This window comes from Coffea eugenioides, chromosome 7 (genome assembly GCF_003713205.1).
Source record: "Coffea eugenioides isolate CCC68of chromosome 7, Ceug_1.0, whole genome shotgun sequence".
Classification (NCBI taxonomy): domain Eukaryota; kingdom Viridiplantae; phylum Streptophyta; class Magnoliopsida; order Gentianales; family Rubiaceae; genus Coffea; species Coffea eugenioides.
This window is the reverse complement of record NC_040041.1, coordinates 15,012,376-15,039,927: the sequence shown is the minus strand read 5'-3', so window position 1 is coordinate 15,039,927 and position 27,552 is coordinate 15,012,376. Positions and strand designations below refer to the sequence as shown.

The window sequence follows — 27,552 nt, the reverse complement described above, 5'->3', positions numbered from 1 at the left end:
AGTAACGATAGTTATGGTAACGAATCTATTTTTACCTGATATAACAGGTAAAAATACTTTTAGTGACCATTTGATTACCTGCTGTACTGGTCATCTAAATGAAATAGTACCTAAAATTTTGGTTAGTAAGTTTTGCATAAAAAATAGTAAGTTAACTCGATATATTAGTAACTTTTATGTCTCAAAAAGTAAACTTGAATAAATATGGATCTAACTTTTTGTTTTTGAAGTAAAATACTACTCTATATCTGAAACTTAGTTTTTGGAGAGTAATTTTAGTTTAAGTAATAGTAAATTTTTATAGATTAATAGTAAATATTGTTGATAGAATAGTAAATTTGGTAAATCATCAAAACTTAATAGTTTGTGGCATAAATTTACTATTTTACTTAAAGAAACTTACAATTGTACGTATCATTTATAAATGTTATATGTTTGAAGCATTTTAAATATACCATGAAAACTTTTTTTTTTTGCATATGACCTTATGAAATATGTAAGAATAATTTGTCATATTTTAAATTTTTAATTATGGGAAAATAAACAACTAAGTTCCCAAAATATTTCACTTTTATTGTTTAAAAAATCTCAACTTGTTGGTTAAATTTAAAATAATTCTATTGTCAAAAATAGTTTTTCTCAAATTAACTTTCATGATTAGATGTGAGATACAAATATGGTAAAATATCCCTCATACATATGTAATGGATGTAATGGATATTTCAGACTTTTAGTAAAAAAAATTTGTTGTTAAAATAACATATATCATAGTGTACTAATTATTTTAGGACCATTTTATAGGTGAACTAAATTTAATTTAAATTATACAATAGATTATACATGCATGTGATTTTCATTTATAATTATTGGATCCTATTCTTATGAACAATCTCCCAAGGAAAAAAATCCAGATCATACTGATTTTCTTATATGAATTGTTATACTAATTTTGTCATTTTTATTATTATATTATTTCTCATTTTGTTTAGGCTTTTACTCTTATTATTTCTTGTGTCTCAGATGTAAATTTATTAAAACTTTATCATCTTATTATATTCATAGGTGTTAAATTACAAAAATTTTGATATATAATCAAGTAATATTCTATATATAACTAGGAAGATTTGTTGTTATTGTTATTCGAACTTTCAAATTTTTCAAAAATTGAAAATGATTAAAGGCTTATAATACAACAAAATTTTATTACATATTTCACAAGATTATGTGAAAAGTCAAACTATTTTTCATAGTATTTTAAAATATATAAATAATTTTTTTAAATTATACCTATAATCATGTATTATACAGGTATATTATGAGTACTTACTAACTAAGGTACTAAGAATTAATCATTAATAAAACATCTTATCGTTATTTCAAATAAATTTCCTAATACTATTTTGAAATATGTTTTAAAATAAAATAGCACATGTGTCCCATAAATCAGTAAGTTTTGATTATTAATCAATTTACCATGTTATTAGTAAGAGTTACTATTTATGTACAAAAACTTACTATTACTTGAATTAAACTTACTTTCTAAAAAGTAAGTTTGGGATAGAAAGTAGTAATTTATTTATTTAAAAAGTAAGTTTAATATTTCTTCCAACTTAGATTTTGAAGTATAAAAGTTACTAATTTATTACGGTTAACTTATTATTTTAGATAGAAAACTTACTTTCTTATTTTTAAGTGTTATTCTATTTAGGTGGATAGACCTAACAAATAATCAAATGATCGCTAAAAGTAAATAAAAAAATCAAAAATGGTCATCCAAGTGTTATCCTATTTATGTCTTAAAAAGCAAATTGAAATAAAAATGAAAGTTACTTTTTAAAAAAAAAATAAATTACTACTCTATATTCGAAACTTACTTTTTGGAGAGTAAGTTTAGTTCAAGTAATAGTAAGTTTTCACGGATTAATAGTAAATCCTGTTGATAAAATAGTAAATTTGGTTAATCATCAAGACTTACTAGTTTGTGGCATAAATTTACTATTTTACTTAAAGAAACTTATATGAAACAAGTATTAGGAAGTTTATTTAAAATAATGCTAAGATTTTTTTATTAATGATTGAAACTTAATATTATAATTAGTAATTGTTGGTAACGTAAATGTATAATATATGATTGTATGTATCATTCATCAATGTTATGTGTTTTAAGCATTTTAATAAATGTATGTATCATTTACAAAGGTTATGTGTTCTAATAAATTTATTTTCTAGGTCACAAGTATAAAAGTTAAATTTGTACTAATGTGGCATAATCTTTGAAAACTATAGTAAATTTACCCACATATCAAGTTTCGTGAGATTCAAATATATTTTGTATCATTTACAATATGGATTTATATGCACATTTTTTTTATCAAACTTACTTTTAATTGGCAAATAGTATGTAAATTATTATAAAATGTCATTTTATAATAATCATAATTTTTATAGGTGAATTGTATATAAACTGCTAAAATTGCCAATTTATAAATGATCAAATGTTACTACTTTATGGCATATATTAGTTTGGTCAACTAAAAAATTATCGTAATTAAGTGTACGTTGGTTGTTGATTTGAAATTTGCACCCCTGTCACTATTTTGTTATTTCTACCACAAGTTTTTCTAATCAAAGTAAAACAAAGTCAAATATATTTTCCTTTCGTATGTAGTATTTATATTTAGTTAAAAATTAATAAACCATGATTACATTTCATAATTTCTAATGAAATTAGTAACATTTTCTAAATAAATTGGAATAATTTGTAAAATATGTTATTTTTTTACCAATATAATTAGGGGTGGCAATCGGGTCCAAATCGGAGTGACGGGTCGGGTTGAGACCCAGGTATAAGAGAAAACTGGCTGACCCGAACTTGACCCGCCAACCCGAAATGGGTCAGGATATCTGACTCGAATCTGAAAATTCCAGGTTTTGGGTTGGCGGGACGACCCGAATGACCCAAAACTTAATTTTAATTTATTAATTTACCACTATAATTTCTAATTCACACAAGACTAATTACATAATCAAGTAATAAAAATTTAAATAAATAATCCCAAACCAAATCTAAAATAAATTAAAAACACCGTAAAAGTGTTTTATTCCAAACCAAATATAAAATAAATAAAAGCAGTATAAAAGTAAAAAATAATATAATACATTATTTGTCCAAATATAATAATTTCAACTTCGAATAAGTTAAATAAATTCATTTAGGATTAAGTGATTAATGCCTTTGAAAAAAAAAAGAATAACTTAATTTAGTTAGGTAAAATAATTTTTAATTCATAAACAGGTGATCGGGTCGTATCGGATCACCCACGGTTTGACCCGAATTCGACCCGTTTTCCTGAGTGCATATGACAAACACTAATTTGCTGCGAGACTTATGGGATATATCTGTGATAAAAGGAAAAGTGATCCATCCATTGTCATCTTTTTGGCGGGATTGGAAAGTTGAGCTGCTTGGTTCTTCTATGTCCATGGTGCAGGAATTAACTGTTAATATGATGCAGGTGCCTAGCTAAAAGTTTGTCCCATTATTCCTAATGGCAGATTGTCATTAAATAGAAAGGTGGATTCGTTGTTTATTCGTAGAGGACGTGGGAAGATAGTATTTGTTTGGACTTCTGCTAATGGCTTACTGAGGAAATCGCGGCACTTAAATTCACAAAGGCCGATGCTCTCTCATAAAAATGCCGTCAGTCTATATAGGAAAGCAACACATTTTTTTGGTCCAAACGAAACGATACATTCGTTTTGGAGTAAAAACTTCTAATGCTCGCAGAAATAAATAAGAGTACGTGCTCCTACGATAGAATGGATGTTACACCGCTATTAATGTGGTAAGGGCATCCTCCATAGTACTTTACAGCAAAATGTAGCATGTAGTAAGTAGCTGCTTATATAAAACTACTGAGGTTTTATCATGGTTAAGCATTAGAACAACTACTGCATAATAGTCCCTGACTAAGCTGAACAAAATGTGACAGGGTCACAACTACAAAAGTAGTAGCGCAATCAGAAAACACCTATAACAACTAAGACCAAAAGAGAGACTGTGTCCGATGCACCCCATGTTTGACTAGAACCATCCATATGGAATTTCATGATTAATGCTAATCTTCCCTGCTTCCTTTCACTTATTCCATCCCGTTGAGCTATCCAGTACTGAAAAAGAACATGACTTTCAGTTTTAGCATATCTGGAAGCGGAAATAACCAAATGATGACAAGAATAATAGTAAAACGTATACGTGCTTCAAGCCCCTAAGCTTTAGCAGCAGAACAAGCCATGTGAGACACATTTCTATAGTAAACCACCTGTACCAATTTTAATGCTCGAAAAAATCGAAGTAGATAATTCATTTATTTGAGAACATAAGAATAAAATCAAGAATAAGGCTGAAAGCCACAAGAACAATTAGAGACCAAAGTAACTTTGGAATCACAAACATGTCATAATAATTATGAATCTTAAAATTAATTTTCCAGTCAGCCCACCCGAACTGAAATCGCGCAAATTTAACACATGTTTCACACCATAAGCACCTACAAATGCTAAAGCAATTCACTCCTATCTATCTGCAGGAAAAGTAGTCGCAAATTCTCAGTTTTTACTTCAACCTCAATAATTGAAAACTTTGCTTACCAAAAAAAAATAAAAATAAAAATAATTACAATAATAAGCAACGCAATTACACATTATTGACTATATATGATAAATCGACCGGAACTGATCAGTGGTCTAAATAATGGTATTCCCAAGTCACTTTTACACAAATTGATGCTTAATTCCTTGACTTGGAGGGAGACTATCTGAAAAATTTTACGAAGGAAATCATACTACATATAGAGCAGAGATCAGTTCACTTAGCTAAGCCTTAATTAAACATATGTTATCTGCATTTTCCTTCAGAAGATTCCAAAAAGAACCAATTCCTAGCCATGAGATCTCCCCCCCCCACCGCCAAAAAAGAAAAAATCTTTAGACAGCAGGGCAGGGATTCACGAAAACTCTACATATTAATGAAATTCATAAATACTTCTACTGTAGGAAATACTCTAATCATGTTCACTGCCCCAAAGTCCACTGTAGGAAATTTGAGTTATACAACAGATTCTCAAGTCACCTATGCAAGTAAGTTCTAACTGTTTCTTGCAATAAATAAACCACATACATAAATTTTCTTTTAAAACGAATTTGCTAATGTTATTCTCAATAAACCAAAAATTGACTTATTCTCGATAAAAAAAAATGAAAAAAAATCATAGTTTTGCATAAAATAAGACAAAAAAGTCCTTTTTGGCCCCTTTACAAGATAAGGCAAAGAAAGTCTTACAACTCTAGCTATTGTATTTGACAATAATTTCACCTTGTTCTACAGCCGTTGTTTAAAAAAATGATACAAGTTTAACACTCGTAAAATCTCGAGTGGATACTACCAGAATAAGATATATTCAAAATCACCTTTTGAATACTCGATTAACAATTGAGTAAGCAAAATTGTGGCTCTCAAAGATAGACTGCTCCTTTCATTTAAATTTTGGAAGAATTATTATGAAGCTGTTAGGTTGGATAGCCAAGAACAACTACATAACGATAGAACAATAGCAGAATATGTGCTATTCTTCCTTCAGGTAATTATTTATGGTATTTTTCATCCTTTTGTAGTGATGAAGTAAATGTTAAGGGTTATTTTGTATGGTCATCCACGGAATAATTCAACTGGAAGTAAATACATTTCAAAATGTTTCATTATTGCATAAGATTGATTATGTCATTTTTTTTATTTGTTTGTTCTTCTATACTAAAGATGAAATAAATGAAAATACAAGTAGGCACATTGATTGCGTATTTGTTTAGCAAGATGTACTTTGTACCATGCGTTTCCTGTCTTAGGAAATATATAAGTGAGCTTCTCAAATATTGAACAAAGTTGATTTTCTCAAAGAACATGCGACTCAAAAAAAAATTTTGGCAAATGGGATTGGTAAAAAAAAATAGACATTTTGGTTTCCTCTTTATTTGGGGTTCCTTGCCAATTTTGTTCTAGTCCCCATGGTATTGAGAATATTTGCATGCGGTACACATATAGATGGCTCAGGTTAACAGCAATTTGTACAATTTTCTTCACATAAAACCTTTTCTAATTAGTTAGTTAATACATCCTATATGATTCCCCGAGCTTGATTGAGATTCACCAGATAAACCATTAGCTCTCCGGATTCTGAATCCAACACTTCTTTTATTTATTCCTTCTTTTATATATATTCAAAACGGATTCTGAATCCAACACTCCCCAAAAGAGTCATTCCTAAAATCAACTTGTCCTACTTCATGTCTTAGGTAATTTAAACACAACAATATATCCTTGTTGATGTATATGAATATCAATAAGGACAAACTTTACAGCTATAAGCTCATATGGAGTCAGTGTCTTGGTTCGGCTTGTCATAAGTATGAAATTGGTAATAAATCTGTAAACACCACATATATCCTTGTCAATAGACAAATCAATATATGGATCGAGTCTATCCTCTAGTTTGGAGATGTGGTTCACTCGTTCTTGACTGGTTGAGCCCTCCTTTAATATAGATTAATTAGTGTAAAATTAGTACATATATCATTGTTTGAAAAAAGAAAATTATAGCCACTCCTGTTAATATGATCATCAATGTATAGATTAACTTCTGCTGTTTCATATTGCTTGGCAGCTTTTGCGATAGTTAGTATTACAACTATCCTTAACTTACTAAGTGTGAATTAATTACTTTCTTTACAACTCATAAATGTCGCTAGTCATAATGTCAATCCATTATAAGGTAATAGCTGAGAAGTTCTTGATTTAGTGACTAAATTTGAAATTCCAGAAATTAGACTTTTTATATTCAAATTCCTCTTCCCTCTATCCCGCTTCTTAATCCTACCATTCTTCTGCTAGAAAAATAAATTACAGAAAAGATTATAAGTTGAGGATGCAGGCCATTTAATAAGAAAACGAAGGGTTTTACTTACCCCAAGGTAAACTTGGTAAATCATATCATCATAGCTTCCAGCGCTTTTGCCATCCGCATTCTCAAATGGAACGTAGTCATATGGAACATAGTAGGGTAGTACAGTTATCTAGTAGCTGAGCTAGTACAGTTATTAAAATGTTATCATCAAAAAGCTTATTATCATCAAAAATATTAAAATGTTTAAGAATCAATTGTATTTTGTCCCCCAAACTGAAAATCAAAACCCAGTTTTCTACGAAATTATTTCTCTTTGACATTTCACCGAACATCTTATATGCATTCCCAAATTAATCACATTTAACTTAAACACCTAGTCTCAAATCCTTTCCTAGATATTTCATATGGCTATTAAGCATATTTTACCCATAGACAATCAAAACTACAACCATTTCCTAGATGTTTCAACGGACAATTTCAGCCCCAAAATTGCAATAAATTCTTCAAATTCTAAGCCCTGATTTCACAAGAAAATCTTGACAAACAAAACAAATGAAATATAAATAAATTACAGCAATATAATCAAACGATTTCAAGAGAACATTATGGTCTAACCTCGTATCCGCTATTTTTCATATGCTCTTTGGTTGGCTACCACCGTTGCTAACCACCGTTGCTAACCTTTTGTTGTGTCTGACAGGGGGGGAAACCCTTTCTCCTGAACCTGTGCTATCTATAAAGCATATTTAGCTTTTCCTCCGCGCCTAGGCAGGCCAATTGATTGACCGAAATGAGAATCAATGTAGTAGAAGGCAGAAACAGAGACTGAGGCATGAAACCTACCAGAAGAGTTCAGCCTGCAGATATGATGGAATTGCTTAGCCCGCTTGATCAATTTTCTAAATTTTAGCAAAAGCTAATCCTGTTCCATAAGATGATGATTGTACTCCTTCCTTTTCCAGGAAAAAAATTCTGCAATCTTCCGTGAGGTGAGAAGATAATAAAAAGAAGGGAAGCAACTTTAGGCTTAGTTTGGGAGTTTATGAAGGAAGAGAAAAGAAAAGAAAAGATAGCTTAGGAAAGAAAAGAAGAGAAGGGAAAAGATGCATATTTCGTTTGGGAGTTTAATGAAAGAAAAGAAAAGAAATATCTTTCTCTCATTTGAGAGTTGGAGAGATTTGGAAAGAAAGGATTTTATGAGAATACAACTTTACATATTTGCCCTTTCTATTTGCCCTTTCTATTTGTTAAACTCTAAATAACAAAAATATGAAATATAATATTTAAATATATTTTAATACACACAAGTTGGACGGGTAACTAGTGTGTCAGAGAGTTGCCATAATCTCCTTAAACCCGCATGCGGGTTTAAAGAGTATTCGGATATTCTCATATGCACCTATGCATATCGAACCAACCGGATATCTTATCCGTATCCCATTTTTTTAAATAAAAATCTTATAAATTTGAAAAATAAAATCAAATTTAGATGTATTAGGGTTTTAAAAATATTATATAAGTGATAAAAATTTTATAAATTGTAAAAATAAAATAAAATTTAAATAATTAAATGTTATATTTGCATAAGAAATAATACAATAATCATAATAATGATAATACAATAATATTGGTGTAATAAAACTGCCATTAATTTAAATATTTACTTATAATGCCCAAAGAGCCTAATTACCAATTTTTTCTTCTCGCGCTCAAATATAACATTAACCCGCATGCGAGCTAACCTTGAAATAGAAAAAACACAGAATCCTGCTTGCGGGTTTCAACGTTATTATGCAGGCGGGATTTTAACCTGCTTGCTTGTAAACATGTACCACATTGCTTTGAATTTTTGTGACAAGAGGAAAGCTTTGTCTGATGAATGTATTTGTGAAATGACCTGAGTGGTGGTAGATGGGTTAATTGGGTCGGTTGCGTTACCCAATTGTTTATATCCATAAGTAAAATTTTATGATTCCCATACCCATCCCCTCACTTTTTCTTATTTATTTCTGATTTTTATTAGTTTTCATTAATTCACTAATAAGTGTGTTAGCAAGAACATATAAACATATAAACATAGATAAAATATTTTACTCAAAAAAGAAAGAGACTTTGGTTGTTAGCAAGAACCAATAAGTGTGTTTATTGGTTGAAAGACAATATTACTAAGTGTGTTTACTCTGGAGTTGAGCTGGTACCATAAAATACATAAACAAGATATACGTCGAATGCAAGCCAAGTCAATAAAATGCCATGCAACCAAGTGAACTCAAAATATACATAAACCAGGTTTACATGGAATACAACTAGGTTTCCTGTAGCATTCAGATTTTCGAGTTCACATGAGCATTTACTCCTGATACAAAATAATTCTATCAATTTCTAAACAAAAATACACCCAATGATCTACATATTTTCAAAACAAGAAATGTCCAGTGGGTAATTGGAATCATCCCAATTTCCAAAACTAGCTTATATCTTCAAAAGTATTTCGAACATCTGATAACACGCTCATGTAGCCAAAAGTGGCTAAAATCCATTCATCAATTTGTTCAAAATATTCCTACGCCTTTCCGATGGGCATCCAAAGAAGCTTCTTACTTTCTCGGTGTTTTGACAAAGGAACACATAATAATCATCAATCAGGTCTATCTCAACTCCAATATTAACAAGTTCATCATAAATCTCTTTCTCTGAATATACCCGTGGCCTAGATTTCTCAAGAATAGTATTACCTTCTCTTAGTGCATCAGCAACATTGTGAAGTGCACCCTTCAAACTTTCAAATTCTTCATCACATGTGACTTTTCTTTTCTTACTTTGTGTTGCTGTTGTACCTTGAGATTGTTTGTTGTTACATGCCTTTGATCGTTGTGCATCCAACTCCTTACTTGAATTATTGAAGGTCTCTAGACTGATCTCATTTTGAGATAGCATGTTATCAATCTCAATGATATTTTCAAACTGCACTCCATTTGGTTCATTCATCCAACGCATGCGTTTCTCTTTTGCTGTTTCAGCACCTTGTCCCGTTGCTCTATCTTTAGCAAAAAGTTCTTCTAAACTGTCATAATGGTTGATAACTTTAGTCTTCCACTTTATAGCTTCAGGTTTTTCCTAAGAACATGAAAAGAAAAATGAAAAACAAGCATAATTTCAATGATAAAATAAATAAAAACAATAAAGACAATAAAACAGTCTAGCTAACATATACCTGTAGAAGTTGTTCCCAAACTTCAGGTTCAGCACACCAAGTTTTTGTGAATGGGTTCCAAGAAAAACCACTTAATTTTCCATTTCTAAAGAAATCATAGGACTCTTTGAAGTGTTCCTTGAGTGTCTTCAGTCGATTCTTCAAATGACTTTTGGTAAATTCCATTCCAAGTTTCTCCTTCAACTCATTGATAATATTATTGTATGCAGTTGGTGTAAAAGTTCCATCCACGCGAAATCCTTTGTAATGCTGATCCAAAAGGGCCTGAATGAAGACTTCATCCATTGCTAGAGTCCATTTCATGTTTTCCTTCATGATGCTTGGATCTTTCTTCATGCTTTTCCAATTACACAAACTATATTTGTAGAAAAACACATAACAAGAACAGAATTTACATCAAAATAAAAGTTTTAGATTAATTCTATTATGAATACATGGTTTTATAGATCCAAAAACATACAGAATCTATTAGACAAAAGAAGATTCATGTGGCAACTTGTATTTATAAACTCATACTACTAATATAAGAGTACAAGTTAACAAAATAAGGATCACATTTCAACTTAAACAAAAGAAATCAGCATCAAGTCAAGTTGTCATAGTATGTAATCATTCCACATTTGCATTGCTATTTCATTCCTTAAACTTTCTCCTTGAGCATGATCTTTTTCAGCACTTATATCTCCACTTTCCTCCTCCGATGGAGATTGATTTGCCAATTCTTCATCCACTTCATTAATGTACTCCAAGTCAGGGTCAAACTCCATGAGAAAATTATGTAATATACAACAAGCAAGCACAATTTGTGATTGTGTTTCAACACTATAAGTTGGTTGAGTATCTCCAATGATTGGAAACCGTTTTTTCAAGACACCAAATGCTCTCTCAATTGCATTACGCAATGATGAATGTCGCAAATTGAATAGTTCTCGAAAGTTTTGCGGTTGTTGACTTGAGTATTCCTTCAGGTGATACCTTACATTTCTATAAGGTGTAAGAAGTCCCCTTCTCAACATGAATCCAGCATCAACAAGATAATATTTACCTATACAAATATCAAATAGTTACTACTTAATTAAATGCACTAAGAATAATTAACTAAGTATTACCATTAGGAATGATTAATTTATCTTCTCTAGTGAGCGCATTTTTTATGATCCTTGAATCCGATGCAGTTCCCTCCCAACCAGGTAGAACATATGTGAATCTCATATTCAAAGAACATGCAGCAAGCACATTTTGTGTTGGATGCTCTTTTCTACCACGATATTTTGCCGCATCAATATTAGGCACCTTAACGCGAACATGGGTTCCATCAATTGCACCCACACAATCCTGACAGTTATACACTATGTCAAAATATAATTTCTATATGAATTTACAATTTTTAAAACAAGGTGTCAAAAAGTTTATATCACCTTAAAATATGGATAAAATCTTGTACTATTAAGTATTTCCGGAGGAACTTGTTCTCCCGTAGGCTGCTGAAGAAATTGATCCTCCAATGCTATAACTGCTCGTAAAACTCTATGAAAATGACGACTAACAGTTTCTCCAGAACGCCGATAAAAGTATGACATTGTGATATTTTTTGAGGGAATTGTTAATATATGGAGAAATTTAACAACTTGCTCTTGCACCGTGGCTCTTTGAGTAGGTTGTAGACCACCATGTGTTTGCAACAAGTCACACAAGCGCCTAAAAGTTTCTGGTCCCATACGGATAACCTTACTCAAATATCCATTTGTACTGAGTTGCATCAATAATTCCTCTCGTACTAAATGACATTGTGCAGACCAATATCCAATGGGTCGATCCACATAATTTGCATGGCTTAGTTTTCGAGCAATTATCATGTTTACTACCTGACAAACAATTTCAGTAGCAACCAATTGTCGCTTCCTTTGTTGAATGTCATATTCTCCATCGACTTCATTTTGTTCCTTATCCATCTAAAACTGTTTGTATTAGAACACTAAATTTACGAATGAGTAAATAATTAAAAACAAATTTTATTTATTTACAAGGGTTATGGAGTCATTATCAAATACAATGTTAAAATTCTAAATATCAATATAAAAAGAAGTATTTTTCTAATAGTAATGTTTTTAAAGTGCTGACATAATTTACAGTAAATAAAAATAATCCAACATCCTAATAAATAAAGATTTTTTAAATGAAGATACGGAGATATAAATATCATTTTGTCTACCCAAACTTTACTGAAAAATTCTTCATGCTTTAAATTAAGTTGATCAAGCATTTGATTTTTTATGTCTTTATTTTGGTCTCAGCCAGGAACACCTCTATGAATATAAATAGAATTGCTATAGCCTAGGAGATTTACTGATATCAACTAACGTAACCAAATATGATTTATTCTATTGCCATATGGCCACCATCTTGTTAGACCTCATTTTGGTTTTGACGATCAGCCACCATTCAAAATAATACTTCTAGTATCATCATCTTGTTAATCATTTCAAAGAAAGATGCATTATTATAATAAAAAGAGGCTAACGTATTGTTTATGAACTCTAGATGGATTATTTTACAATTTGAATCTTACATAGGCAAATAAACAAACAGATTGTATGCATTCAAATTTCATATCCATTTATCACCACTAAAGCTGTCATGTACCATAACCATGCAAGATATAATCACAAATCAATAATATAAAATCAAGAGTTCATTAACAAGAATTTTATGACAGAAAACGAACAAAAAATTTAGAGTATAAACAATAAGAATCTACACAAAAAAAAAATACTTTTTTCACAATGCTCTAGTGAAGACTAAGCAAAGAAAGAAAGAGAGATTGAGTTAAAGAAATACCTTTTGTTTGGTGAATTATGGGTGAAGAACCAATGAAAGCCAAGTTTTCTGATTTCGCAACTTGCTGGAAGTAGTGAAAGTATATGACACAGGACCACCGAGAAAGCTTCATAGTGCTTTTAGAAATCAGTTTTAGGATATATTGGGAATAATGAATTTTTGTATCAGCTTCTAAAGGACAAACTTGTCATATTAAAAATGTCTTTTGGCGCCCCATCATCTTTCCGTCCTTTTCTTCCCACTTTTGGGCGGAAAAATTTTCAACAATTGGAGGGAGATTTTATCCGTTCATTTCACTTCTTTTCTGTACTTGTTAAACTCCCAAAGGAAAGAAATGGTTGTCCTTTCTCTCTGAATACTTTCTTTTCTGTCCATTTCACCCTATCCAAATGAAGCCTAGAGAGATGTGGAAACCCAAACCGTTTTCAGAAACTGATTATTTTCTTACTTTAATATGTAATTTTTTACTTTTAGTATTAATAAGTTTAAATTAAACAAAAGTAACATTTGTCAAATAATAAGTAAATTAAATTACTGAAAGGGTAAATTTCTATTTTTGACTAAAACTTATCTTTCAGGCATATACTTACTAGTTTTAATTAAAAACTTACTAAAGTTAATATTAATTATTTTAATATAATATTTAAAAAGTCGCTAAAAAATTCGATTTGTCACTAAAGGTAATAGAAACCTGTAATAGTAGGTTTTCCTAACATCGTTACCATAACTATAGGCACTGTAGCACTGTCCAGAATTTTCATCATTGGATTCATGAATACTCTCAAAATCTGATTCTAAATTAGGAACTATATTTGTGCCATCTCCTTCAACCAATGCGTCACTACCTCCATTTCAATTTTCCTAATGATAGTTTCTTCTTTGTGAATTGTGATTGTCTACTCCAAACCATTCAACATTTTTATCTATATTATTCTGAAATATAGCATCATCAGAATTAACATTCTCATCACAGTTTCTAACATTATCAGCACCTCTTTCTTCATGATCATGCATATCAGTGTTACCATCACCATTTCCATCTTTCTTTTCATTGTCATTAGCTTCATAAGGATCATAATCAAATTGTTGAACTAGAATTTCATAAAAGGATATTTCAAGGTACAAGTCATTTTCCTTAGATGATCCAACCTTCCTCTCTAATATCCCAATGCAATTTTGTACTGTTCAAGTTTTTATTTTTCCAATTAAAATACACCTTATGCATATAAATACCAGCACCCTCAGTTAATCTATCCTTTAAAAACACTTAAACTTGCACTCTTAACAATAGTCAAATACACACAAATCTCCACTTTGGTAATGAGGATAAGAAAATATGAAATTAGCCTTCCATGTTGAACACAAGGGATCACATCTAAATAATCATGCTCAAAACAAGATAAATTTTACATTATTAATACTTTATTGAACCACTAATTAAAAAAAAGTTTAGGGTAAGTATCATAATTTGGGATTGGCATATTGTTAAACTCCTTCTTTTACAGTGACATTTTTCTTCAATTGAAAGCAATAGCATTGTTTTTCTCCACAGCTTCGTGTCGGCTTGATCTTCTTGTATGATTCACGATTAAGGAAAGAGTTATAATGCCTAGAAATATTGTGGGGTTGCACAAAAAGAGAAAGTGAATTAAGAAGGATTTTTGAGGGTTTTTGTCGATTGAACTTGGTTTAGTGTCAAGGCATGCTGATCACATAAGAAGTTTCGTCCAAATTGGTTGCCAATCCATCAATTATTCTCAGCTGGTCGAAATTATGAAATTATGAGGATAAAATGTATTTTGGCTAAATCTTTCAGGACAAAATTGATCTACGCCCCAAACATTTAGGATGAAAAGTGCATTTTCCTATGGGTTTTAAGTTTAAAAAACTTGAGCAGCTAAGCATATTGAACAAATATCACTGAATAACCAAATTTTCAATGTCTCAGTGTAGTAAAGACTCAAGCTTAAAGTTCTAACCAATCCAAGAGAATTTTTGAGTCAAGTTATTAGCGCATATATTTAATGCACTAGCTCAATATTTATATGAGTCTAAGGACAAGTTGGTGTGAATCTTTTTAGCTTAACTTATTTAGATCTGTATCACTAGTACATTTTAATGAATAAAAATATGCATTGATTTGTGAGATGCACTTTAATGAATAAAAATGTGTGCTTTAATGAATGTCAATGTGTACTTTGATTTTAAAAAAGATAAATTAAAATAATTTGTAAATGAATTATTGTTATTTCTCTTAAATATATAATTAAATTTATTACATGGAGAAATGAATCTTAATTACTTAATTATTAACAAAAACGAGCATAAAATGTCCCTCATATTTCACCAAAATTTTTTTATGCAAACTCGCATTTAAAATCTAGATTTTGCTTCCTTCACAGTAGCTAAATCATCCAATTTGATTCAAAATTATATTTCCGACCACATTTTGGCTAAAATTGACGATGTGACTTGCACATGGTTGATTCTTAAAGGGCAAAAGTATCAATTCAAAGAGACTCATTAAAAACTATTCTAAAGTAGATAAAACACTATGAAAATAAGAAAAAAAAGAAGCGCAACAAAAGTAAAAAAGAAAAAGTAAGGTGTAAGTTGTAAATTTTCCACATTTACTTCATCTTGACGGTCTTCTTTCCTCACATTTCTCCCTTCCATCCACCCCAACCTATTGTCGTTCCTCTCCTTTTATCTCCTTCCTCCCTCTTCCCTACCTGCCACCCCTACTTTCCTCGTCTCTCTCCCACCAAAACTAGGTGTTGTTTCTTTAAAGAAATCTTCAACTCATTTTGGAAATTTACAATTTGTAAACAATCCAAAAATCAAGACCCTTAGAATAAAAAATAAAATCCATTGAATTTCTCCAATAATGACCCAAAAATCCATATTTTACCAATATATTGCCCAAATTTTTTACTTGGTCTACATAAACAAGATTCATCAATGAAAGCATTAGGGTAAAAAAAATATCAACCTATTAGGGAGTATTAATTTTCACATTCATAAACCTTATCTTTGACAAATCTTGAATATGTGCTCTTCTAATCAATTACTACTACCTTCATTTGGTGATGAAAAAATGGAGAAAAGGGACTTTAAATGTTCATACAAAGCATTCTTTTTTGAAATTTGGGTTGAAACTTTGGCTGGATAGTGATTTATTAGGATGGAATAGTAAAGTAGAAGTGCTTAAGGTTTTAGTATTGAAGTAAAGGCTGAAGAAAGACTTGAGAAGATAGTCAGTTTGAAAGTAGAGACTTTGTTTAGATCTAGAACTACAATCCAAACTGTTCCAAATAAGGGTGTGAAGAGCAAGATAGCAGGGGAGTGGAGGGATGGAGGGGAGATGGGATAAAGTTAAGAAGGGCGAAGGGAGAGGTAAAGGTAGAGCTGTAAACGAGTCGAATCGAACCGAGTATCTCATGTTTGAGCTCTGTTTGTGAAGCGATTCAAACAACGTTCGTGTTCGTTCGTTAATTTTCAAACTTGAAACATGTGTTCGTGTTCGACTCGTTAAACAAAGTTCGTGTTCGAGTTCGAATTCGTGTTCGACTCGTTTAATATAAACGAGCCGTTCGCGAACATGCTCGAAGTGCTCGAATCCAAATTATTTTAAACCTTAAATATACCATGCAAATCATTAATCATTCTAAAAAAATAACTAAAGCACTAAGTGACTAAATTCTATTATTCATTAACTATATAACTAACATTAACATAAAAAAAAACAAATAAAACAAAGCAATTTGCCCTCCAAATATAAAAGTCCAGCCATAAAATTAATCCTAAAATTTGTCAAATGATAATTATGTCCATGTTCGCGAACGTTCGTTAAAACTCGCGAACATGCTCGTGTTCGCTCGATTATTAATTGAACAAAAAAAATTCGTTCGAATTCAGTTCGTTTAAGGTTTCGAATGAGCCTTTCACGAACACGAATGAGTCGAAACGAATCGAGTTACCGAACAGCTCGGTTCATTTAATAGCTCTAGGTAAAGGCGTGGGGGAGAAGTGAAAGAAAGGAGTTTGGTGTGACATCATGTGGGAGATGGATAGTGTTTAGGATGTGGTGGATGAAAGCAAAAAAAGAGTAGATGAAACTAAATTTTGGAAATTTGTAACTTTACACCTCATATTTTCCTTGCTTTCTATTTTACCCTTTTTAAAATTTTTGTAGTTTATTATTTGCTTTAAAACAAATTTAATAAGTACATAGGATCTAATACTTTTGCCCCTTAAATATTGAGCACATGTACGTCACATTGTTAATTTCAGCCAAAAAGTGGTAGGAATTATGGTTTCAAACCAAATTAGATGAATTCGCAATTTTGAGTGATGTAAAATTTGGTTTTCAAATGCAAGGCATGTTAAAAATTTTTCGACAAAATGTGAGACACATTTGTGCAATTTTCCCATTTTAAAGAACTATAGAAATATTCCATTTAAGTTACTAGTTTCATGAAAGGGATATGTTTTTGTTTAACTTCCCAATTTAGTATTAATGGTTTAAAAAATTAGAAAAATTTGCCAGCGATATTCATGTGTTTTTGTTCTTAGGAAATCATTATGTTTATTTGTACCACCGACGAAGATCCTCATTGGTGCATGCTTATCGACTAAAATTGTGATTTTTCGGCAATGAGTTCAAATTGGATAGTAGATTATTTGGGAAGTTAGTTGGAATAATTATTATAGCACTTTTTATGATGTGATGTATGTGAGATAAAAAGATGATTAGAAAGATAAAAATATGTGTTGAAAATGTGTTTGTAATGCAAGTAAATAATTTTTGGGCAAATTATATTTTAGCCCCTTGTGGTTTTCGTAAAAATCACATAACCCCCCTATGATTCAAAAAGCTATACATAAACCCCCTGTGGTTTGGGTTGAACTGGTAAATAGACAGAAAGCACCCACCGTGACGATTCATGGGCAAAATGTCCAAATTACCCTAATATAAATACAAAAAGGAAGCAGATGAGTCAGATTCTCCCTTGCTCTGGTCTTTGTCGTGAGAAATGGAGAGAAAAACATGACAGCCGAATGAAGGAGAGAAATTTAACCCACAAAATTAAAACCGTAGATCTACCATTGAAGACCAAAAAGTAGCTGTGAAAGAGTATCATGAAAGCTATTGTTGCAATTGGTAAGTTTTTGACATCAGTTTAGCATATAAGATGCACTTGCATGGTTTTTGAACAGAAACTATCGGGCATTGGAAAGTTAATAAATCAGTGATTATTTTGCTTAAGCGTTGATTAATTTAAAATTTTGCTGCTTTGGGACAACCTGCATTATCATATTTAAGCATAGAGTATTTTATCAACTAGAATTGAACTTATGCATTAAGTTCAGGGTAAAAAAAATTGCATTCGGGAGTTCTAAAATCACCGGAATTTCAACTAAACATGGGTAGAATATGATTTTGTTAGTTTGAGATTTGTTGATTAGTGTTAGATTTTGGTCAAATTTGGGTGGCTTGATTTTCAATAATATAGAGTGATTTGGCTGTTGATAAAGTTTTGGTAATTTGGACATTGAATAATTTTTGCTTGTCGGCTTGTTGGCCGTCATGTGGTCCATGGAAGTATGCGATATGCAATATGTCCTTTTCTTAATCAGGTTGTATTTTTTTGTAATCATGTGTTTTCATTGAAGTGTGTAATCTATTAAATGTCCTTTTCTTAATTAGATTGTGTTTTTTTTTCTTATCATGTGTTTCACTATTTCTAATGCAGGCTCTGAAAAAAATGACAACTTCAAAAAGAATTACTATAAAATTGCATTTCGGTGGTATATTCATATGGGAACCAGAAACTGTCTATACTGGTAACAATCTTGCCATATTTAAAAATTGTGAGACAAGAAAATTGTCCAGGGATATGTTGTGTAAATTGTATGGTAAGTATGGTGATCCCTCGAATGTGAACCTATATTTTGAAATACCAAATTGTGGGTTGTATGTTGGAGCAGCTGAAATCAAAGGAGATAAAGAAATAGAGTTAATGTTAACTACACATGAAGGAGTAGATGTTATCAACATATATGTTGGATTGCGTGTTGAAATGCCTAGTGAAGTTGCTTCAGTTGGAGTAAAAAGTCATGGTAAAAGTGCCCCCACTGATGCGTCACATAGTGGAGCACAAAATATGGTATCTGATAAAGATACCCCACAAAAGTTAGCAAACAGAAAGGGGAAATAGATAGTCAAGAAGTCAGTGAGAAGACAGACCAAGCTAGCTGGAAACAAAAAACACAGCAAAGCAGAGGCTAATTCAGCAAAGGAAAAAGGTGAAAAAGTTGTAGAGAAGCAAGATGAAGTTGAAAAATAGCCTGAAAATGAAGATGAGTACGGTGATGCTACATCTGATAGTTTAGAAGAGCCTGAGTGGTTGAAAGAGGGATTAGAAGGACCAGAAGATGGGGATATTTTTGCAAACAGAGCAAAGGCTAATGAAATAGAAAATTAGCAGCAGGCAAAAGGCACAGATGAAGAACCAGCAACAGCAAAGCAGACATATACAATGGAGGATATGCAACCACCAGGCTCTTCTAAGAACAAATTTGAAGAAGGGGAGAGTTCTAAAACTAATGAAGAGTGGAATGAATTTGTTGTTGATGATGAAGAACTGCTTGACATTATGTGGGGAGATGATGAAAAAAATGGGAAAGGTAATAGTTGTTGAGATTTTAATGCTGCAGTTGAGTTTAGAAAATCAGATTTTGAGTTGAAAGTTGGGGATAAATTTAAGAACTTACGGGCCTTTAGAGAAGTACTTGTGGAATGGAATGCCAGGGAAGGCTACACCATGAAGTACAAAAAAAAATGAAAGAGCAAAAGTTATTGCCATGTGCAAAAAGGGTTGTTCTTGGAAAATACGGGCAAGCCCAATTCAAAATGAAGGCACCTATCAGATCAAATCAATAAAGGGAGTGCATGTGTGTGGAAGAGAATACAACAACCATTATGCAAATGCAAGATATTTGAGCAAAAAATATTTAGACAGGTTCGGAGATGAACCAAGTTCTTCCATTGAAGGATTTGTCAAGACTGTGAGGAGAGAGATTATGGTGGACATAAGCATGAGACAGGCTTATAGAGCTAAAAGATTGGCAAGAGAGGCACTACAAGGGGACGATATAAGACAGTATCATGTCATCAGAGATTATGCTGCTACCTTGTTGATCTAGAATCCTGGTAGCCACATTGCCCTGCAAGTGACTAGACTGGATGAGAACGAGGTTGGAAAATTTGAAAGAATGTACTGGAGTTTAAGTGCAATGAAGAATGGGTTTCTAGCTGGTTGTCGACGAATAATTGGATTAGATGGCTGCTTTTTGAAAAGTCCATTTGGTGGACAACTTTTGACAGCTATGGGTAGGGATGGCAATGATAACATGTTTCCCATTGCAATGGCTGTAGTGGAAGCCGAGAGATATGACTCATGGAAATGGTTTTTGATGGAGTTAAAAATTGAAGTTGGTGTTGAAAATGGAGCTCCATGGACATTCGTATCTGATAGACAAAAGGGATTAGTCAGTGTAATTGATGATGTGTTTCCTGAATCAGAGCATAGGTACTGCCTTCATCATATATATTAAAATTTCAAACAGAAGTTCAAGGGAAAGGATGTTGACCTTGGTCGATCAATCCTTGGTTTTGATGATTAACAAACCAAAATGTAGATTTGGGCTAATGTTTTTATGTGAGCAATTTGTTAGAACAGATTCTTGTGGCACAAAAGAAGAAGCAAAAACAGGGCACTCATGTGGGACGTCCGAAAGGAAGCTATCGGACGTCCGAAAGGATGAAGAACATCAGGAAGGATATTCTGTCGGACGCTCGTGAGGAAGCATCGGACGTCCGGATGGATCGGACACACTCTTCGGACGCACATCGATCGTGTCGGACGTCCTAAAAATTCCACGAAGATTTGATAACTCTCTGGACGACGTTCGGACGCAGGGTTCGGACGTTCGACAGGTGGTTCGGACGTCCGATAGGCCAACGGCTAGTTTTGACAGCATTTAATATTTGACCGTTGGAGAGCCTTTTGGAGCCATTTCTCGCCTTCTATAAACACCCCAAAGCACAAGAAGACAAGTGACTTTTGCCAACACAAAATACAAGCTTACAAGTGAGATTTTTGAGTAGAAAGATTCTTTGTTGGTTGTATAAGGGGTTGGGAAGTTGGGTTGTGAGGTTGCTCAAGTGAAGGTTATTCTCTAGGAGGAGTAAAACCTTGGTGAAGGTGAACCTATCACTTGAAGTGGTAAAACCTTGGTGAAGGTTGCCTCATTTGTATAAAATAGTTCTTAATTGGGTGAGTGATCTTTCAAGTGTAGGTTGTTGAGGGTTAACTAGAATTGTTGTAAAACTCCTTGGCTCAACCAAAGTGTGTTTGGGGTGAGGAAGGAGTGAGCCTTCACTTGTACATCTTGGTTAGCATCGCCATCAATTGAAGAGGCTATTGGTTTGATATTTGGTTTGCATTTCTTATCCTTTCTTTTTAATTAAGTTTTCTTTATTGTGCTTAAATTTGATATATCTTTGTGCATCATTGTGAATTTGTTTGTACTCATTGGGTTGCACCGGGCACTTACAATTGGTATCAGAGCTTGGTCTCTTTTGATCAAGCTTAACCGCTTAGAGTAAAGATCATGGCAACCATAAAAGTTTCTTTTTTAGAAGGGCAATCTATTGATAGACCACCTATGTTTAATGGTTCTCATTTTAGCATGTGGAAACAAAGAATGATGATTTTCTTACAATCCGTTTATATTGAATTATGGTATGTGGTAGAAGATGGTCCTTATGAAGCCAGAATAATTGACTCTACCACTAATTTGAGTAGATTAAAGACTAGACAAGAATTGAATGAAAAAGACAAGAGATACCTTTCTTTGAATGCCAAAGCCATGTGTATATTGTACAATGCATTAGATGTAAATGAATCTAGTAGGATTAAAGGTTGTAAATCAGCTAAAGATATTTGGGATAAATTGTGTGTATTTCATGAAGGTAACCAAGATATTAAAGAACAAAAGAAATCTTTGCTTGTTTCTCAATATGAATTTTTCAAAATGCATCCTCTTGAAAATGTTGATAAGATGTGTAGTAGATTTTGTGACATTATTCAAGATCTTAAATTGCTTGGAAGAGAATATTCTTTGGGTGAGAAAAATAGAAAGATTTTGAATGCCTTGCCAAAAGAATGGGAAAACAAAATAAATGCTATAGAAGAGGCAAAGGATTTAAATTCTATGTCCATTGAATCTCTTGTGAATTCCCTAACTTCTTATGAATTAAAGCTGCAATTCAAAGTGCAAGAGGAAGAAAATGCAAGAATGTATAAGAGAGGCATAGCTTTTAAAGCATCTCAAGTGGGGGATAACCCATCCTTCATGGGTAATGAAAACATGGAAGTGGACAATGATATAACTCCTCACATCAAAAGTTTCAAGAAGATCTTCAACAAGAGAAGTTCAAGAGGAGATTGCAAAATTACATGGGATGAATACAATTCAAAAAGAGAAAAAGAAGAGTTGGCACAAATGGCACTAATGGCCTTTGGAGAAGATGAGGTAAATTCTTATCACTCTTCTTGTGATGAAGATAATGAAGATGATGATGTGAAAATTCTTATGATTAAAATGCATAAAAGTTTGAGAAAATCTTATGCTAAAAATAAAGATTTGAAAACAAAAATAAATGATTTGTTGGAAGAAAACTCCAAACTTTTTCAGGAAAACAAATGTTTGAGAATGGAAAATGATGATTTAAAAAATCAAAAAAATATTTTTGATTGCAAAAATAATTTGAAAAGGAAGTTGGAAGAGAAAACAAAGTTTTATGAAAAAATGTTGGAGGAACAAAATTTGTTAAAGAAAAGAATTAATGACTTGAACGAGTTTCTCCAAAATGAAAAACAAAAGTTTTCTCAAACAAAAGAAAGCAAATCTTTTCAAGGCACAAATAAGTTTGTTATGATAAGAAGTAAGAAAATTAGTTGCATTAAATCCACTTATGTGCAAAATACTTCTATCATGTGTCACTTTTGTTGTCAATTTGGACATATGCAAAATGATTGCTATGTAAAGAAAAATATGAGAAAAGGTATGAAATCCATGTGGATTGCTAGATCATGTTGTACTAACTCCCAAGAACCCTATAAAAAATTACAATTGGTATCATGAAAGTTTTGTCATTCTATATGGTCTTGATTTGGAAAATAAAGGGGGAGTTTGCTTTTTGATTGATGTCAAAAGGGGGAGTAGGATTTTTTGAAATTTCTTTGTATGTTGGCATTTTCTAAGGGGGAGTTTTATTTGAACTTATTTGATCAAAGAAATCTTCATTTTGTTTGTCATCATCAAAAAGGGGGAGATTGTTGACCTTGGTCGATCAATCCTTGGTTTTGATGATTAACAAACTAAAATGTAGATTTGGGCTAATGTTTTTATGTGAGCAATTTGTTAGAACAGATTCTTGTGGCACAAAAGAAGAAGCAAAAACAGGGCACTCATGTGGGACGTCCGAAAGGAAACTATCGAACGTCCGAAAGGATGAAGAACATCAAGAAGGAAACTCTGTCGGACGCTGGTGAGGAAGCATCGGACGTCCGGAAGGATCGGACGCACATCGATCGCATCGGACGTCCGAGAAATTTCGCAAAGATTTGATGACTCTCTGACGACGTTCGGACGCAGGGTTCGGACGTCCGACAGGTGGTTCGGACGTCCGACAGGCCAACGGCTAGTTTTGACAGCATTTAATATTTGACCGTTGGAGAGCCTTTTGGAGCCATTTCTCACCTTCTATAAACACCCCAAAGCACAAGAAGACAAGTGACTTTTGCCAACACAAAATACAAGCTTACAAGTGAAATTTTTGAGTAGAAAGATTCTTTGTTGGTTGTATAAGGGGTTGGGGAAGTTGGGTTGTGAGGTTGCTCAAGTGAAGGTTATTCTCTAGGAGGAGTAAAACCTTGGTGAAGGTGAACCTATCACTTGAAGTGGTAAAACCTTGGTGAAGGTTGCCTCATTTGTATAAAATAGTTCTTAATTGGGTGAGTGATCTTTCAAGTGTAGGTTGTTGAGGGTTAACTAGAATTGTTGTAAAACTCCTTGGCTCAACCAAAGTGTGTTTGGGGTGAGGAAGGAGTGAGCCTTCACTTGTACATCTTGGTTAGCATCGCCATCAATTGAAGAGGCTATTGGTTTGATATTTGGTTTGCATTTCTTATCCTTTCTCTTTAATTAAGTTTTCTTTATTGTGCTTAAATTTGATATATCTTTGTGCATCATTGTGAATTTGTTTGTACTCATTGGGTTGCACCGGGCACTTACAAAGGAGTTGAAGGAGTACTTTTGGGCAGCTGCGTCTGCTGGGAACATTCGTGACTTCAAGACAACAATGGCTGAATTGGAAAGGGCTGATCCCAAGGTGGGAGAAGCTATGAATGCAGCTGGTTGGTTAAACAGGATTCCTGCACATTTATGGTCCAGGTCACATTTCAGCTCCTCATGCAAGAATGATATTCTTGTTAATAATTTGAATGAATCATTTAATTCTTACATACTTCCAGCAAGAGAGTTCACAATCATCTCCATGTTTGAGTGGATAAGAAGAAAACTCATGCACAGGTTAAATGTGAAAAGGGAAGGCATGCAAAAGTATGAAGGGAACCTTTGTCCAAACATACAAGAACGACTTGAGAAGAACAAGCTAAATAGTAGGTTCTGCATAGCTCATTATTCTCGGGATGCTGAGTATGAAGTGGATTGTGGGACTAGAGTATATGTTGTTGATATAAGTCGTAGAACATGCACATATGGATCATGGCAACTAAGTGGGATTCCATGCTCACATTCTATTGTTGCCATTCAAAGGGATAAATCAGAGCCTGAACACTATGTTGATCCTTGTTATAGCAAAGAAGCATACTTGAGCACTTATTCAAAAGGAGTTGAACAGGTGAATCCCCCAAAGATTAGAAAGCAACCTGGAAAACCCAAGAAAGTGAGAAGAAGAGAAGCTGATGAAGTTAGAGGCACTGCATCTACAAGAAAAGGACTTGATGTGCACTGTAAGAAGTGTTTTAGGCTAGGACATAATTCTAGGACTTGTAAATTCCCAATCCATCCAAAGTCCAAGTTTTATAAGGTAAATTGTAGTAGTAGTTAATTTGTAATCAGTGTCATATGTACTTAATTTGTTACCTTATGTACTTATATCAGTGTCATATCATGTCATATGTACTTAATTTGTTACCATTAAAATAGGTGCTTGTTGGAGCTAGTGATGCTGGAAATGCAGGTGATGATGTTGCAAATGCTGGAAATATACGTAGTGATGTTGCAAACACTGTAAATGCAAGGAATGATGTAGCAAATGAAACACATATTGCTGGAAATGCAACAAGTATTGGATCTGTCTAACAACAGGGTTTAGTGTCACAGGTACTATTAATAATGATGGTTATTACTGCAATTAACTGCATTTAACTGACTTAAACCTATCTATTTATGCAGCCTTGTGAAACTTCTGCTACTAAACCAGTTTTTGAAACTAGAAGACCAATTGATGAACTTGTTGAACCTGTTTTAGACACTAGAAGATCAACCAATGAACCTGTTGAACCTGTTTTGGATACTAGAAGAGCTGCTTCTGCTGCTGAACCCATTTTGGATACTAGAAGATCAACTAGAGTCAGAAAACTTGTACCAATAGTTGCAAGTGTGTTGGAAAATTTGAGGGCTAAGGAAGCTAAACGTGTTTCTAGAATTTGAGGACTAAGAGGGCTAAACGTGTTTGTAATTCAACTAAGTTATTTGTCTGTAAACGTGTTTGTTAATATGTTGTTGCTACATTTTCTGTTGAATCTTGGCGTCCGCTGTTAATATGTTGTTGCTACACTTTTTGTTGAATCTTGGTGTCTATTGGACTTAATGATTAGCTACTTATGTACCTTATTTTGTTTTGTAAAAATTGGTTGTGAACTTCTGGACAACTATATTGTCAAATGAATCCAAAGTTCAGTGTTTTGCTTTAAACCATTGTAAATTTCCACTTTGGATAGCTCGTGTATGTGCTTTTTGGCTGTGCTGTCTCGATGAGAAATTGTTTAACTTCATGTCCTAGATTTGACTGTGGAGAAATATGCGTTTATCAATGCCTTACCAATAAAATCATTTTCAATCCCATTATCTTCTTGAATATTCCTCTGCACTGATTTACCCTGTGGTGATGATAAGCCTGTGAGTACCAAGTTCAGCCTGAGTACCAAAGCAGGTTCATAAAAACTGGAAATCGTGTTTGCCCATTATATCAATTGACTACCAAAGCAGATTCATTCATTGAACACAACAGGTTCAGATTTACAGCACTTTTATAGCCACAATTCATCTGAAATATTTTCACTTAAACATCAAAATGAGAAATGATAGCACAGATATAGCAAAACAAGCACCCACGCAAATTTTCATGACTCCTAAGCTTTCTTCAATGTTTTTCATTTTCCTCAAATATAAACCACCATCCATGCACAAGCCTTCCAAATCTGAACTATCAATACTTGATTCTCCACTAAATATGTCTCTCCTTGTAACATTCAAATCACTAGTGTAATTTTGTCTTATTCTCCTTGTTGGATTGCACCATGAGAAAAATTCACAACTTCTTGTCGCACAAACAAAATATAGCTTTCCTTTTGAAGGTTTGTCAGATTCAACAATTTTTACTGCTACTTTTCTCCCACATGAACAATGTAGGTATTGGTACCTTAGATCTTCAGTACTTCCACCAGCACTGCTTGAGCATGGCATCTACAGTTTATTGAAAAAAAATTAATAATCCATTCAAGTTATATTTCAGGGAAAGGAAAAGACTGCACCTTGATGTTAGAACTCACCTTCAGATTTCCTTCGTTCTCTATCTTGGTTTGGTTTCTTCACTAATGTATTGCCTTCACCAACATTCAGTGCAAAGTCAGCTACAAAGTATTTTGGAAGATGGAAAGAGATAAGGAGCACCCATCTAGGCTTTATTGGGTGCGTCAAAGTGGTCAGGGGTAATATGGGAATGTTTCCTACTGCTACCAGAAGAACAAACGCGTTTTGCCCACGAATCGTCACGGTGGGTGCTTTCCGTCTATTTGCCAGTTCAACCCAAACCACAGGGGATTTATGTATAACTTTTTGAATCATGGGGGGTTATGTGATTTTTGCGAAAACCACAGAGGGCTAAAATGTAATTTGCCCATAATTTTTGAATAAATAATTACTATCCAAACACACCAAATATTTCTCAATGTCGCGTTGTTGGTATTGTCAATGAGATGCCTTGTTCAAGAAAATCAGCGGTTATAACTCAATTTGAAACAAATAAGCTTATGGTAATCAATAGTACATTGTTAGCATGATGAATAATATTCGTGAAATGTGTCACCAGTAAGTTATCAGTGAGAGACTATTGACCATATAGTATCTGCAAATATCAATTCCAATTATAGGTTGAAGTAATTG

General features: G+C 32.9%; 3 protein-coding genes across 3 annotated transcripts in view; 1 reads left to right on the top strand and 2 right to left on the bottom strand.

The window, feature by feature from the left end:
- Positions 1-27,552, top strand: part of LOC113777017 — a 109,746-nt gene that overhangs the window by 13,971 nt on the left and 68,223 nt on the right. The window lies entirely within an intron of this gene.
- On the bottom strand, positions 9,486-10,506 carry LOC113777019. The gene is made up of 2 exons (XM_027322069.1): positions 10,171-10,506; positions 9,486-10,073 (listed from the first exon to the last, which is right to left on the bottom strand). The coding sequence occupies exons 1-2, from the start codon at positions 10,504-10,506 to the stop codon at positions 9,486-9,488; spliced, it is 924 nt and encodes a 307-aa protein (XP_027177870.1).
- Positions 10,767-12,122, bottom strand: LOC113777018 (putative nuclease HARBI1). The gene is made up of 3 exons (XM_027322067.1): positions 11,589-12,122; positions 11,280-11,505; positions 10,767-11,215 (listed from the first exon to the last, which is right to left on the bottom strand). Exons 1-3 carry the CDS (start codon positions 12,120-12,122, stop codon positions 10,767-10,769), a joined length of 1,209 nt encoding a protein of 402 aa, XP_027177868.1.